At 37.6% G+C, this 17,089-nt stretch overlaps 2 protein-coding genes across 2 annotated transcripts in view; one reads left to right on the top strand and one right to left on the bottom strand.

The window, feature by feature from the left end:
* The window catches only part of LOC121506790 (centromere protein P), a 133,438-nt gene that overhangs the window by 99,665 nt on the left and 16,684 nt on the right, over window positions 1-17,089 (bottom strand). Inside the window, exon 6 of the mRNA XM_041782661.1 lies at window positions 14,840-14,936. Coding sequence (XP_041638595.1) covers window positions 14,840-14,936 — 97 coding nt within the window. The remainder of the gene's footprint in view (window positions 1-14,839; window positions 14,937-17,089) is intronic.
* Window positions 1,755-11,438, top strand: ogna (osteoglycin, paralog a). Its single transcript, XM_041782662.1, has 6 exons — window positions 1,755-2,007; window positions 4,505-4,568; window positions 6,905-7,069; window positions 7,728-7,930; window positions 9,349-9,441; window positions 9,560-11,438. The coding sequence occupies exons 1-6, from the start codon at window positions 1,852-1,854 to the stop codon at window positions 9,728-9,730; spliced, it is 852 nt and encodes a 283-aa protein (XP_041638596.1). The 5' UTR covers window positions 1,755-1,851; the 3' UTR covers window positions 9,731-11,438.

Here is a 17,089-nt window from a genome sequence, read left to right as displayed (position 1 = left end):
TTAGTAGGTCACATTTTAGCCCATTTCCAGTGTAATGACATGCTCATTTAATCAGTTTATCTTTCAGGCATTGATTGTGATAATGATCCCTTTCAACACAGATGTTCCCACAAACTATTAAAGCTGAGGACAATTAGATTTAAATGTTGCAGATGAGTACTCTGAACACAGATGATGTACTTCTTTACATCTGGCAATGTGGAAAACTGGGTGGTCATTTGCATTAGCAGTGTGTTTATACTTCAGAGGTACGCAACCAGTGCATGCAAAAAAAAAAAAAAAAAAAAAAAAAAATCATACTCCATTTATTCTGACTATTCTATCAACCAGGATTAAGGATAAGCCTGAAACATGCTCTATAGGGAAAGTACTGATGGTAAGTGTTGGGATTTTACTGATTCTACATCTTTTTGACAGCATATCCAAATCAACATGAAAAAACAAGTTCTGTGGTCTTATTATTCAGCATACATTCTGATGGCAGCATCGATTGTTCATGGGCTTGCAAATATTTGGTAAGTGACCAATCAGAAAGCAGAAGGAAACATAAATCTCCAGCAGCACTTGTAGTGTAGAGAAAAACATTAAAATTGTTCTCTAAACTATGTGTTGCTGGAGACTTCTGTTTCCTTCAAGACTTTCTTTATCTTCCATGCACCTTCACAGATGGTGAGGTTGTGCCAAAATTACCCACTTCAATCAGAATCCAGAAGCAGTAACACACTGGTAGAGACCCATCATGAAAGGAAGTGTTTTCATTTACGAGTTGTCTCCTGTCACTACTTGCCCGATGTCAGACTAGAGCATTAAACAAAACTCGATGCAAGGACTGGGTACACTGCAACACTGCTGTGGCATTGCTAAAAAAAAAAAAAAACCCATTCAAGAGGAATAACCTTAGAATTTTTGAACAGTATTCTCATTCAAAACACCTCAGCACCAGGAAGGAAGCAATAAGAAAATCAAAGACTCTTGCTGGAGGGACTGTCCTAGTCTACATTCTGGAAAAAGAGTCTTCATTTGGTTTAGATAAAATATTCCATTAAAGAAACAAAGCCTTGGGCTGTCACTCTGACTGCTTTACTAAAACAGAATTTGGCTTCATATACAGAGAAATGTGTCAGTCCATGCCGAGAATTCTAAAAGCTTATTTGGCAACTAAGGCAATGAAATACACTTTGAGCACCTGTTCACTCAATTTCAGATTCATAATAACCACAGTGAAGATTTCTTCACATACTTTACCACTGAAATCTTACATACAGAGTTGATATAATTAAAATGAATAGTGCATGAAGCCAAGCAGAGTTGGCTATTTTAAGACTTAAAAAAATCACTTTCTTTTTAGCCAATAATCACTGTTGGTATTATGGCTACTAAACTGGCTGTCGTACCAATAGCTGTGAAAGAAATCTGAGCTAATGAAGGATAGGTTGGTTATTATGAAACATTATAAAGTGGCCATGCAGAGACCACGGACATTCCTCCTGACAAAACAACTCATTCTTTCAGTTTTCTGCTTCTTCTGCAGTTTCTGTGCATTCTTTTCCTGTATACATATAAGTGACATTAAAAAGGAAAAAATGGGCATGTTAATCTCTCTTTTTCCATATGTGCCTCTTTTTGTACACCCTATCTGTATCTTAGACCCTCTCACCAATTGGTGGTCAGGGAAGGGTTAAGAGCTGAGCTCTATAAATTCTGCTTAAACAGTCTGCTAGAAGCTACTGGTTCAGCCTTTAAATACAGTCATTTGACACATCCCAACAGGGGCTCGTAGCAGAGAGCAGCTGCTGACCCAAACCCAGACTTGAAGCAAGCTGGTGTCAGCGTCAGACTGCTTTGAACAGCATGAAGGCTCTCTTACTCACCTGCACACTGGTGCTATGGCTGATGGCAGCCTCAGTCAGGAGCTTTGACCAGGATTCACAGCTGATACCTGGATCTCTACAAAGCAGAGAGCTGAATGGATACTTCCGTGACTACTCGAAATCAAGGAGGGCTAGGGTAAGACACTCTGCACTTGTACTTTACAGAAGTGTTCTCTTAAATAACTCTAATAGATTAATTTATATAGACTTTAAGTTCTACTAAAATGTCAATGCACTGACAGATGGTGATCAAGTAAGTGAAAGATCACAAAGCAAACATTTTTGGACAGTTTATTTTTGAAGCAATTCTTTAATGTAGAAGCAATATGGAGATAAATCTGTCACGTATAGTTGTCATTTTTGCTTAATTATTTGGGATTGTTTCATTGGGCAAGTATGATTCAACTAAGAAAAGTATTTTTTAGTATTATACAAAAAGTAACAGAAAAACGTCTAAATGAGACAAGAGTAACTTTGTCTTATGAAGGATGTATTTGCATGAGGATATAAAAAGAAAAGAGATAAATCCAAAAATGGAGAAAACATGTTTTAATGCTTTCAGATATCAATAGCATTCAAAAGGCTGATAACCCCATCCATAGTTTAGTAGGCTATTTAGTGCTCTGGTGCTTACTTGAAACTCTCACCATTATTTCTATACTACCCTCCTATAACATGTAATAATCCATTCACTGTGCAGAGTCAAACACAACCACACACACCTTCCAGTGTCAAATCAAACAAACCAAAACCTTTGACAACCACACCTCGACCAACTACTAACCACACTAACCTCTTGAGGAAAACTTTGGAAAAACTAAAACCAAAGTCTGGTTTGTTTAACCTGTGGAAAGCACTTGCAGGAAACTGAACAACCCACGAACCCTCCTGTGCATCGGAGAAAATCTATAAATGTGAGAGAGCAGACACTTTTGAGGAGTTACTTCAGTTTTATTGAGTAAGGACTTTAGTTTGGACCAGCTGTTTTTCATTCAAGACTCCACCAGCACCAGACCCTTCAGAGACAGGCTTAATACCATCTGCAGCCTCTGTTAAACCACAGGCTTCAATTAAAGCTGCATTTATTTTATCCTCAATTTGAAAGCATTTCATTTCTTCTTTTTATACATTGGAGGCAAGTGGGGCAGCTCGGTATTGGGAGTGGTACATATCTTGGGGGGCTTTTATAGTACACAGCTCCTAAATAACAACGAACCAACTTTTAACAGTCAGAAGACAAACGATCCACCTGAATGTTTGTTTGAATGCTTCTTGTTGTAGCTCTGCCACCAGCAGTTCTTCAGAGGCAGACTGATGACAACTAGCTTACATCTGCTCTGATAACATGACACCTTGGATTTGAATTTACAGCAAGCCATGTACAGTTTCAAATAGTCTCAGACAACAAAGGATACAATGCATCAGCTGAATATCAGGGGTAAAAAGGGTCAGCAGAGCAACACTTGGAAGTCAAAAAGTTATCAACACAGATAATGAAGTGCACTTTCATCCCACCAAAACTGGAGGTGTGCAGCCGCTGCTACACCATGACGAATTATGAAAGACTGCTATAGACGGACAGGCTGGCCAAAAAATCTTTGGGATGAATTTCAGTTAATCATAATGAGGGTACTGCTAAAAGTCTCTATTGAGAACACCAACAAGAGGTATGTATGTATTCCAACTTTTCAACCATGTAGCACAGTGGGAGGCCAAATGCAATGTGCCCATACCCCAAAAAGTTGGACCAACTTGCTCTATCATAGCATATTTGCAAATACAATCAATCAGTGAAAACAGCACTGGCCCAACTAAACACATCCAAGTTCAAACTCCTTGGAGGGGATTGATCTCTCTTTAATAATTACTCACTAGTTTCTTTTTAAAGGATTGCAACAGAGAACAGAAACTAAGCCAAAAGATCATTTTACTGAACCACAGTTCCTGGATCATATTTTATCCTCTCAGGTCACTGCCAACACAGACTCTCTTTTGTCAAACCAGAGCATGTATAATATGAAACATCCAGTAGAGTCTTAGACTTTTTTTCCCTTAAATGACTTACACAACACATTTAGAGACTACCCTTGTGGTAACAGTAAGACTAATTATTCTAATATCAATTACTCTAAATAAAAGTTTTGGCAAGCTCTCTTTAGAAGGGAGTACCTCTACAGAGGTAAAGTTATTGTGCTATTCTGTCAGCTCATCCATATCATCCAAAATGACCTGTTAGAGACTCGTCTCTGCCTCAGCAAACACTCCCACAAGGCTTGGCAGAACAGACATTTCTTATCTTTGTTGTACATATCCATTTCATAAATTTGACAGAAATCTAAAACAAATGGCACCTGAAACCGTGAACTCATAGTTCTAACTAAATGAAATCATCTTCATTTGCTCGACAGGTTATCGTTATTAATAATAAACTGCTTTAGAAGGGGAAACTTCCTCACAAGACAGGAGGGGTTGTCCTTTCCTATAATGCATCACTATAAATCAGTACAGTCATCTTATCAAAAATGACCCAAACCTGACTCATAACTGACATTAACAGATGGAAAGTCAGTTCTTCATTGTTTTACCCCAGCAAATGAGCATACTGGTGTCTAAACACTTTTGTTTTCTGGCAGAGGGCCCTGCCATCTGCTGATGAACCTGATGACAGCCCAATTCCAGAAGGAGGAGACGGCTCTGGTAAGACAAAAGTCTGTTAACCACAAATCCACCTGGTAATACACAGAACATCAGGTTTAGATTATGGTTGAAGTTTAGAACTGTCTGATTGTTTTTCAGTTACTTTGCCTCAATCTGTTCCCAGTTTAAGGATCCAGAAGAGCCATTCAAAGACAAACTCCCTAGTTCTCATAAGTTACTGCTGAGTTTGCACAGGAGCATTTGTTGGCAGACAAATGCAGTTGAGTTGTGCTAAACAGGGTTCAACATGAGCAGAGATACCTGTTATTTAAGCTGCCGGAATGACAGGAACTGTTAACAACTAGTTTTAAATGTGAAATAAGCAGAACTCCCCACAACAAGTGAGTTTGTAATAGAAGAAACTGAACAAGCAGCTTCATGTTTTCGATACTGACTAATTTTTGGTATCTGTATAAGGGAGTAGAGGGGCACGGTATTGGATTTTTGCTGATATCCACTTACTTGTTTGTATGGCCAATATTTACAGCTGATATAGGCAGACTTTATAGCAAAAGTATTGGTTTTAAATATGGAAATTTTCATACTGAAAATTAACTTTATAATATACGCAAATATGGAAACCATGTTGATATTGTGCATCCCTTGAAGGGACTGGACAATATTAGTGCCATTGTTGAAAATGCATAAAAAAGCCATGTTATAATTGTGCTACACCACATAAAACAAAGAAATGCATTATACACCACACATTTATATAACGTTGGGCACCTGCACAAAGTAATATGCCTGTGAACAACAGTGCAGAAAAAGTGGGAATGATTTGATCTGAATGTGCTCTTTAAAAAAAGCAACAAAACTGGGTATACAACAGCCAGGCCAAGAAAAGCTTAGCCTAATAAGACTTGATCCACTGTTTGGTTTCGCTGTCAGCGTTTGGACCTGGGGTTTTCCAAGTGTGGGAGAGTGAGCCTTCCCTAAGAAGAAATTATCCATTCTGTGGACCCCCACTTACATAAACATTGGATTGAAAAAAAAATTTATACAACCACATTTTTAAAATTTTGTGCCTAATCTTTAAATATTTTTAACATTAACATGTTTTTGATATTTTGGACTACAAATGTCCTTAAACATCTGCCTTTCCCTCTTGTTTAGTGGGACCTACACATTTACATCTGTACAGCTGGTGCAGGATTGCACAACAGACCATCCTCCACCTTTAGCTACTTGCTTTTGATCAGTGCTGGTGCACTGATCAGTGACCAAAATTCCTTTCACTTGCTGTTAAAATTCCACTAGTTTGGCCACTACACTTTTTGCTCAGTCTTAAGATGACCCAAAGGTTTACGCAGCCTTATGCTGTCATTAGCTTGTACACCTTTGCAAATTAAACAGTGTGACTTGAGCATCATCGGGACCAATGCAGGAAAATCCTAACTTGGATAGTTGACTCTATAGCATAGTCCCTATGGTAACTACAAGTCTATCTATTTTGCTCCATGCACAGCAGAAGTTAGCAAAGCAAATCATCTTTTTTTTCTGGTTTATGGTTGTGTGCCTCCCCTGAAGTTCTGCAGCACCCCCCAGGGGAGGCCCGCCTCACACTTTGAAAACCACTGGTTTAGACCTATGAAAGATAAACAATTGACAAAGCGGAGTTTTGTAAAGGTGTAATCTGGACTGAGGAGTAAGAGGATGCAAGGTAGTGCCAGTCCATACAGACCATTCAAAAACAAGGAATCTCTGAACTGGCCATTCTTGTTACTGGTAACTTTTAAGAAAGGTTAATACACAGGTAAATAAGCCCCCGTCTTAGTGGCTGGTAAAGATGAGCGGTTACATAATTATTTAAGTGGGAGTTGAGCATGGGCAAGTTTCAACTGTGAAAACAAATCATGTCATATGATTGGTATCCATTAGTATTCTTTATAATGTACCACTTATTTTTCTTGATTTGCAGAGATAAATGTTTGACCAACTTTTTAACAATACATTTATAATAATATTCAAAGAGTTATTGAACCAATTTTAGTTTTCTTTTTTCCTCAAATCAGATAACTATCTGCCTCAATCAGCCTGTGATTCATTTGAGGACAATCACCATAGATTTATACAAACAGAATACCCAATGTTAACACAGAACATATTTACAATTAATCGAAAACAGAGTGTACATTGAATTAAGAAAATGTGTAACGTGCATTTTTTTTCCAAATCCTAGCTTGATTAATGGTTAGATCTCAGAAGTTTACTGTAGTGAGTGTACTAAGTTAATGACTTCAATCCTAAAAAAGGTACCTGGTAGATATAAATGAAAACTTGCCCTTGGATGGCTGCTCTAGTTAGTGCTTAATATTTCCTGTGATGTGTTGTAGATCTGCCCACATGCCTGCTGTGTGTCTGTCTGACTGGGTCAGTGTACTGTGAGGAAGTTAATCCAGACATGACCACTATTCCAGCTCTACCTAAAGAGACAGCCTACCTGTACGCCCGCTTCAACAAGATCAAAAAGATCAGTAACAAAGACTTTGCAGACACGGGTAAGTTTGAAAAATTTTCATCAGCATGAGAATCGGTCCAATGAAATGGCTGGAAGTCAAGAACTTGTGTACAATTCTATTTCTTGCACCACTAACTAATGTCATAAACCAAAAAATATTTTTAAAAAGTCTGTTTGTGGCTTAGTCTGAACAAAAAAAGAATTTGGAAAAACTATTTTGTTAGGTCTAGTGGTTTTGTCATTCTTCCTGCTGGTACACTGTATAATACTAATACATTCACTTAATCTTGAGAGGCATACAAACAGATATAAATAAGCCTTAAAAAACCACAGTTCTTCGTTTTGTACCTTGTGGAAAGGGGAACCTTCCAAACCACAAGTTTAAGGCATTTTCCTGATGTTCACAGACAGTGGAAAGTGACAAGGAGTTCCTTGCATGCATTTCAAGGACATGGAAAACATTGTTTTCTCCTCTGGAACGGCATAGGGATTAACTGTGTGTGTCAGTAAAACTGCTTCACCAGTGTACATATAGTATATTATATTCTGAAAGAACAACATGAAACTAAGTCACATTTATCAGTTAAGATTTTGGAGGTTTAATGTTTTAAGACAACTGAATAAGTCAATGGGTGTCAATGTGTCACTACTGGATGACATGAGACACTTCACATGCTTTCACACCTTTCTATCAACAGTGACTCTGAAGAGGATTGACCTGTCGGGAAACCTGATCTCAGAGATTGATGATGGGGCATTTTCTAAGCTATCGCTACTGGAGGAGTTGTCTCTGGCTGATAACAGACTGGTCAAACTTCCCATACTCCCTGCCAAACTAACAACATTCAACGCCAACAACAACCTTCTAAAAACAAAGGGGGTGAAAGCTAATGCTTTCAAGGTAAACATCAAAGCTTTCATAACCTTTAACAGGGGTGTAATGGTGCGGAAGAATTTTGGTTTGGTACGTACTTCGGTTTTGAAGTCATGGTTCGGTACGTTTTCGGTATGGTAATTAAAGCAAATAAAGAACAGATTTTTTTTTAATTGTATTAAACTGTATTAAAATAAATAGGCTGAATAAATTACATTTAAACCATTAATCATGCTGCAGCCTCCTTCCTAAAGGTCTTCAATTGAAAAAATATTAATAAATAAATACATTTTTTAATTACTAGGTTATCTTAATTGACATATTGACATATTTATACCCATTCTTTAAACACTCAAATTTCCCAGCTAACTTGAACACATCATACAACCACAAGTTAACTTTTTAGTATGCTAATTAGCGTCTTTCCTGCCGATTTCAACACAGACTTCAGCACTGGATTAATTTTTTAACCAATGAGACCTACTACAAAGTTTGGGAACTTTTCACAGCCCATCTTGGCGGATAAAGAGGTTAGAGCCGTGTGAAATCTGAGGATAGCTTTAGCTATGATGCAGCTGCAGACATGATGAAGTCCCCTCTCTCCCTCCTCCGAGGCCGACTGTTGAAGGTACACATTTAGAATTAATTTCATGAACAAAACCAGAGCACCATTGTTATAATGAAAAGGTCTTAAATCATAGGAAATTCATAACCGGCTGGTGAGACTTTTTGTTGTTTGTCCCGTTACAGTGACGTTCTTGTTTGAGTGGTGCCTTTTCAAATGCTTTGATTGGTCCGCTGGAAGACGTGCTGTCAGCGACACTGCTGAATAATGTCAGCACTACTGTTGTTGTCTTTGCCCACCGTTGTATTTTACTGGGAAACAAAGTGTTCCTAAACAGGACTCTTTCATCTGGAAATACTCAGGCTGTTGCTAGTGTTTACTGTGGTTGTGTGGTGGCCAGGACAGTGTGACAGTGAGCTGTTCTTTGGTGTTCCGTCCATGTATGACCTTCGTTCCTCATGTATCCATTCGGTACACATCTGTACCATACCAAGAGGCCCATACCAAATGGATATGGTACGAATACACGTACCTTTACACCCCTACCTTTAAATAATCAGTCCAAAACTTACACTAAGTATGTCTGTGCTAATATATATAAGAACAAGTATAATGTGCTACTTAAACATCACTTGCTTTAAAAATATTACAGGAAAGATTTTAAGTAAGGCTATATTTCACTTCTGTTGTTCCTTCAAACGTGCATTAATGAGTTCAATAGTTCAACATTTTAGGAAATACTAAGTTTCAAGCTGAATTTACAGGTTAAGTTTAGTAAGAGAAGCAGTGAACAGCCAAAGCATGTTAGTTGCTTCAAACTACCACTGAACTGTAAGAACTGAATCTTCCAGGTCTCAATGTTAATTTGTATCCCCAACAGAAACTGACCAAGCTGGTAAACCTGTTCCTAGCAGACAATAACTTAGAGGCAGTTCCATTTATACCTGAAAGTGTGCGGACCTTACATCTACAGGTTTGTATGTCTTACTGCTGTAATATACAAGGATTATGACTACTACTTTTGGTAGAAGTTGTTGGTTTCTAGATTTCATTTACAGTCACATTCCAATTATTTTTCTAATTTCCTCTAGAACAACAACATCACTGATGTCAATGTTAACACCTTCTGCCGTTCGAATGACACCTACTACCTACGACCAAGCCTCAATGAAGTCCGTATGGATGGCAATCCTGTGATACTCTCCAAGAACCCTGACAGCTTTACCTGTATGAAAGTACTGCCTGTTGGACGGTACCGCTGAGCAGGCTGAAACTTTTTTCTCAAAACTGTATCTTTTTTATTGCCGATGAAGCAGTTTTCCCACAACTATTGGGCACAGATCCCACTGAGGATCTGTTTTTTTTTTTTTTTTTTTTTTTTTTTGGTTATTTCAGCAAACCTGAAAACAGAATGTGACGTTGTCAGGTTGAAATGAAACCACTCACTGGACTGAAAGAACTTTGCTGGAGAAGTTCCTCTATTTAGCCATTTTCAGTTCTACTGAGAAAAGAAAGAAAGTAGCGACTTATGCTTGCATGCGTGATGAATATTTTGTGTCATTCAATCCAAGAAGGGATCTAAAGGTTTCGATATTGCTGAGAATGAGGAGCTCAACAAATAATTTCAGATCCCTTCCACGTCCACATGTCTACTTACCTGACCTGGGGAGGCTCTAGGATCTCCAGAAAGACAGTCCAATCTTTGTTTCATTTTGACCTGACACTTCACCACCTAGATTAATAAAACTATACACTGTATTGGACCAGCCACAACCCAACAGGTTTGATTATAGCTACTTGTACTATTTTGGAATTTAAATATAGTTGGTACATTCAAATAAAAAAAATCAAGAATATGGGCAGTTAATATTGAAAAGGTGCTTTTACTTGACCAACATCTTCATTTGGTTTTGCAAAGCCTAATCACAGTTATCATCATGTGTCAATGTTGGCTGCCAGAATTTCTAATTAGGAAGGATGTCAATGCAAGATTACATGACTTAAGATGAGTTTTTCATTATGTGTATTTATACTGTTGCATGCTGCATTTTAGAATTTTGAGTTTAAGCCTTGAAAATATGAGTGTGAAATTTTGGCTCTGAGGCCAACACATGGGAAAAAAATAATACAAGTTTGGGAAAAAGAGTCTTGTCTGACAATCTGTCCACAAGATAAAAATATTTCTGATCTGAGTAAAACACATCCTGATCCAAGTGTTAAAAGGGACTGTTTTACTTCAACGTAGGATCATGAAATCACTACAGAAAAATCAAAACAAGCTCAACCGTTCAGAAGGAATAATTGATACCAGTATGTTGATTTTAATGATTATTTACTCAAACTAAACTTTGTCTCAACAGTAAAGAAAACTTACTGCAATGCAACTAAATGGATTACAAATAAGGAGCGTTAGTGAGATTTCTCATTTCAATATTTGTATAATGCCTTAAGATTTAATTCCTGTTGGAAAATTGATCCCAGCTGACTCAGGCAGCTGATAACCATTACATTGTCTTGTAATGCCAGCAGGAAAAGTCTGTAAATACTTTTCTCATTGAATGTTCTCTCAGAAAATGACTCGACATGAACACAATACTGTGGGTTTTGTGCGAATGTTATTTTCCTCATTATTCCATTCAAAAACACCTTGACATAAGGGCTATGATTATGTAGACTTGTAAAATGAAGGCTTTTTCAACATTTTGACCTGAGAGTCTGTCTGTATTTATAATGTCTAGGAGAAGTTAACTGGGGAGCAATGTATCTATGAACTATAGCAATGTGAAAGGTATTCCTTTTTTTGTCTGCCTTAAATATTTCTTGCGTGTGTCCCTTACACTTCCCTTCCAGTATCATTAACTACTTTGGGAATGATTACCTTTGTAAGTACAACAGCAGTGTATGGAGGATGTGTAAGTGAAATGGCTATTTGTTTTGGATATTTAAATAAAGTTAATTTTTTTTATTATATGTGTTTTGTAGTATTGTTGAAGTCAGCTCTGCATGTAGGGTAGAGGCATGGGAATATTTGACCTAAAGTAAAAGTGGTTGCAGAGGTATTTTAAGCAGTGGGGATAGCAGTTGTGAAACAGATTTAGATTAGTAGTATATTTTAAGAATCACATTTATTAATAGCACCTCTGCAACAGCAGAGACGATGGAAAGTTTGTCTCATTTTATTTTAAGGAAGCTATTGTCTAAAGTTGCTGTATTAAGGGTTTTTCCCAACTCAAAAAGTCTGGTATTAATGGTAAACAAAAAGTTCAAAGTGAAGTTGATTTTGAAGTCTGTGATTTTTTTAGGCCTAAAAGGAAATGATTAGTCTTTCTTCAACTTGTTATCATTGCCATGGTGAAAAATCTCCAGCAGCATCAGAGACTTTCTAGCCATAATACAAAAAAGAACAAAGAACAGTCTCTTCTGTGATCTCCATATAAGGAACTCTGAAGCCTTCATACAATTTTAACATAGTCATATCCCAACCCAACGTGCACCTCTTGGAGTTTGAACTATTTAATACACCCAGCAGTAGACATTTCCTTTTTTAATTATAATCCAAAAAAAGGATGACTGCAGAGAATGAGAGAGGACCAGTTTAACATCTCTAGTTTACCTTTAGCACTTAACAAGAGCCGCAAAGGGGGACAGATATGTCAGAGGGGACTCAGGGGACTGTGTTAAAGAACCTCAGTCTTGTACTGGAGTTAGGTGGGAAAAGGATTGTGTTAATGACTGTTAAGTGCTGCATCAGCAGTAAAACAGGGTGTAGCATCAAGTTGTTTGGCTTTAAACAATTAATGCCCTGCTTCATTATCTTCTTTATTTTTTCCATTTTCACATTAAGTGAATAAATGTTGAAAAATGTATTTTAAAGTTGATTTAAAAGTATTTTATTGATCAAAAAATGTTATTCAATTTGTAGAATTCCATGATTTAAAATGTGAGCACTTGCTAAAATCACCATTTTTTGTCCTTATAAAGTATTTAAATGAAATGTGGTACCACAATCTTTCAGTAACTTCACTAGAAAAACTAGCTCTATGCTATGTCAGTTATGTGCAGAAGCATTTAATACAAGGACAGAGAAATACCAATCACTGATTGGCCACACTGCTTGTAAATGTATGAGGTTTTTAATTGCACGTGTAGCCAACAGCATTTGCAGTCCTGTAATCCCTCAGTGATTGGCTGGTTAAGGTGGTGGTCTAGCAGAGACAAAACTGTTAAGATTCTTGGCCTTGGTTGTCTGGAAATTGTTTCGTAGTTTGTGCTTCTATTTGTTTATTCCTGGAAGTATATGGCTATGCCTGTGAGTAATCAAAGTATGGGAATCAGCACACAGGGCACTGTCCATATTATGTCAGAATGGTTACGATGGAAATTAAGTTTTTTCCATAATAAACCCTGAAGAAACTTCAACTAAAGCAAAGTTAGAGTTTAGAGCATACATGCCAGTATGGAAAATGTGGGTTAATCCTCCTTTAGCACAGCCAACTTGGCAGAACTTTAAATTCTCAGAGTAAACAGGCAAATATGTTCCATATTGCTTCTCAGCTTGATTTACCATTTGACATTAAACTGCTACCACTGCAACAAAGTCACACCCTGACATTTACCATGCCCACAGTAATTCCCACCAACTGCAATAACCTTAATTTTTCTAGTCATTCATCAACCAGAATATGCTTACTAAAAGGCTTCTGGAAAAAGTGGTGTCACTGAATCTTCATCATCCACACAGTGTTGACAGCAGTCTTTCAACTTTTAAAGAACATTTCATGTAAAACAGTCAGCAGAAGAAATGTAATGACAAAGTATCATATAATGGAAATTATATATGGACATTGAGCCCAAGAAAACAACTGAATGGATTAGACTCTATTTTACAATAAACTAACAGACTGGGCTACAACTTCAAGGACCTGATTTTAAGAACCAGTTGCACCACTGCATACAAGTGACACAGCTCAACCAGCAAGACCATGCTTTTGTACTGGCATCATTCAGCAGTAAAACCACCAACTGCCTGGAGCACCATTAATCACCACTTGAACAGAATAAATGTGATTACTAACAGGTGATGCATGTATATTTACTGTGGATTTTCCTGAGACTTACCTGCAGCGTACCTGGATATGCTTGCTTTTTTCATAATGAGGCTGGTAATGGGAATGCCAAAACAAAGCCAGGTGAAGATTTTAACAGTTTTTGTATAAAAACTAAAGCTCATGGGTCACAAAGGCTGATTTTTTTCTGAAAGTGTGAACAGCACAAGTCCCACTGAATCTGATTTTTCGTATCAGATTTAGGCCACTTTCCTATGTGGTTCTAAATCAGACATATATCTGATCTTTCAGGATTCAACTGCAGTCCAAACATCCATCCATCAATCCATTTTGTATACTGCTTCTCCCGTTTGTGGACACTGGGGTATGGAACCTAATCCCAGCTGTCACTGGGTGAGAAGCAGGGTACACCCTTAAGTAGTTGCCAGTCAGTTGCAGGGATGACAAACCAAGCACGGCCAATTTAAAGTCACCTATCAACCTGACGAGCATGTCTTTGGTGGTGGGGAAGAAGCCAGAGTACCCAGAGATCTAAGGGGAGAACCTGAGGAGAACATGCAGACTCCGAACAACATACCTTCTTGCTGTGAGGCAATAGCACTGAATCTAAGACTTGCTTCTGCAGTCTGAACAGCGAAACAAAAAAGATCAGATCTGAGAAAAGATCAGAATTGGGTAAAAATAAAGGCCTGCAGTGTGAGCGTAGCCAAAGGGGAACCTTATGCTGTTTGATTTACCATCGACATTCTAAACGGAACAATAGCATCAAGATGTAATGAGGATGAAACAAAGGATGGATGAGCATAGTTTAATAATTTTATCCCGCCCCGAGCTGTTGCTTTAGCTCAGGGGTTAAATAGTGTGCCCCATATGCAGAGGTAACAGTCCTTGTTTGCCCCAGATTCAAGTCTTACCCTTGGTCCTTTTAACCCCCATTCACTATTCAGTTGTAGCTTTCCTTTTTCTGACTCCAGCCATTGTCATAACTCTCAATAAAGACATGAAAAAAGCCCAAAATAATTTTTAAAAAATGTATGCTAAAACTAACCATTTAAGCTTTGTCTATCTTTCATCCGACTGGTAGACAGAGATGGACTTACTAGAATCCAAGATTAAAGAAAGACCATCAATTTCAATGTGCCAAACACTACCACATTTCCCCTCTTTCAGACTGAGTGTGCAAATCAGTAAAGAACAACCAACCAAAACCACAGGTCAGTTCCAGAACTATGAATTGAGGAGAAGAAATAATTTTTCATGTTGGTCAGCAGATTTGTAAGGTTTCTGGTTTGAAGACTGTCTTACCTTGAAGTGCTCAAAGGCTCTGCATCGGTCATCACATCTGTCTGAGAAGGTCCTGAGAGTCCTGAAGAACAGCAGGAGATCACTTTGCTCCTCCGCCCTGAAATGATAGTAACAACTTTATTAACTCAGTTTCAACAGTATGGAACAGTATGCATTACTGAACTGAAAAATTGATCAGTAAGAGTGACAGATTGTGAAAGTTAGATGTTTCAGCTCTAGTCTGTCAGTATTATCATGTATAAAGCCTAGGAACTTATAACATTATGTCTACACAGAAGGTAGCCTGAGCAGCACATTAGCAGAGCTTCAGTAGAAGATTAAGTTATCATTTTTGGGAGCTGCCAGTTGTCAGGCAGCATGTGTAGACAGCACAATTGATTATAACATTTATGTGAATCACTTCAATTAGATATGCTTCAGATGAATGACCTAAAAACTTGGCTAAGACCTGTAGAGACAGGCCACATGAGCAGCTCTGTGAAGCTTGTCTTAGGGACAATATTGCTTAGAGTTTAATGAGGTATGACGCTTACCATTAAGTATTTTAGAGCGCTAACATTTTCAAATTTGCTATCAAATTCAGTTAAGTGAATGCTCTACATCCCTCTGGAAAGATAAATAAAATTATGCTTTCTCATACACTGTAAGCTCTATATCAGAATGGCAACAGCAAAGAAAAAAAAATCTTTGTTTTGGTCGGCCCTTTCAGTCTGAGTGAGCCTGGGACATTCTTTGAAAGGCTTTCCAGAGTTTTCCATGGGGGCCCAGGGCTAGACGGCAGCCGGGTGAAGTTTCCAGACGACTGTTATTCCACAAGAGCTGATGGAAAAATTGCAGCACCCTCCCATATACTGGAGCACCACCAAATTAAAAGATGGAGTAAGACTTATCCCTTGTTTGACATTATTTGATTGGAATGGTTTGGTCATGACTGGTTATGAATGTTGCATTTGATAACATAATCACTTTTCAATCAATTAACATATGGTGGTTTAATGCAAAAACAAGTCAAGTTGTAACCCTGATGAGATTTGTTGGCTCAGAAAGTTTGGTGGCTTTAGTCCATCATTCCATAAAACACTAAAATTTGTTTTTAGGAAACAGTGGAAAAGATCACAACACTTCCTGTGAGTTCCAGTTGTAACACTTAGATCTGTGTCCCTTTTAAGTCAAGTTTCTTGCTTTGACCAACTTATTTAACTGCAACATCTAATCAGATGCCACAGAACCAACTGATCACACTTATGGCCACCTAAGGATGAGTGCTTTGTTCAGAGCAGCGGGTTTTATTCATTATATGCCAAAGGCGCATCTAAGATCAAGCTAAAATCTCAAGACACACAATGTTCATATCTGTGCAAACAAACTCCCTTAACACGTTAAGATACATTTTTGTTGTATAATAACTATAATAACATAAACTTGCATAAATTCCCACAGAACAACCAGATTTGCCTTAAGGCACACTAATGTACCTTGCCACACCTTCTGAGAATCACACTTCACCCAGTGGTTTACTCGGAAAGTAGTTCTGAGTATTTGTTTCATGTGTCGTGATGTTACATAATTATACGTTATTATTTCATAGCATGGTGAATGTGCAGGTCACAACTTGTACATGAACCTATTACTAAGACTATAGGAATTATGGCAATGGGCAAATTTGCCAAAATGTTAAAGTATCCCTTTAATTTATACCCCCTTTTTTTTCAATCCAATCCACTTTATCTATATAGCACATTTTCAAAACATTCAAATTTACTAAAGTGCTAGACAGTATAAACACAGAAATAGAACACAAACAGTTGAAAAGGAAGGAAGAAGAAATAAAAGCAAATAAGAACACCATGAAATCAATAAAAGGAATTAAAACACATAATAAAATCATATAAACAAATAAAAGCCATAAAAACACAGGGATTAAGAAATTAAAAACATGAAAGGACAAAGATCACACAACTCTCATGCTGAATTAAAAGCCAAAGAATAAAAATGGTGATATGTTAATGATTTGGTGAGCTGCAGCATTTCAGACCAACTGCTAACATGCAAGGGAAGTCTTATAAACACCAGCATAAAGTGCATTACAGTCGTCCAGCCGTGTAGAAATAAAAGGATGGATCCCTCGCTCAAAGTCATTAAAAGATAAAAACGATTTAATCTTGGACAAAAGTCTATGATGAAAAAAACTGGATTTAACAACAGAATTTATTTGTTGATCCAACTTAAAATCATTGACAACTTTTACGC

This window comes from Cheilinus undulatus, linkage group 3 (assembly GCF_018320785.1).
Source record: "Cheilinus undulatus linkage group 3, ASM1832078v1, whole genome shotgun sequence".
NCBI lineage: Eukaryota > Metazoa > Chordata > Actinopteri > Labriformes > Labridae > Cheilinus > Cheilinus undulatus.
This window is presented reverse-complemented; position numbering and strand designations above follow the sequence as displayed.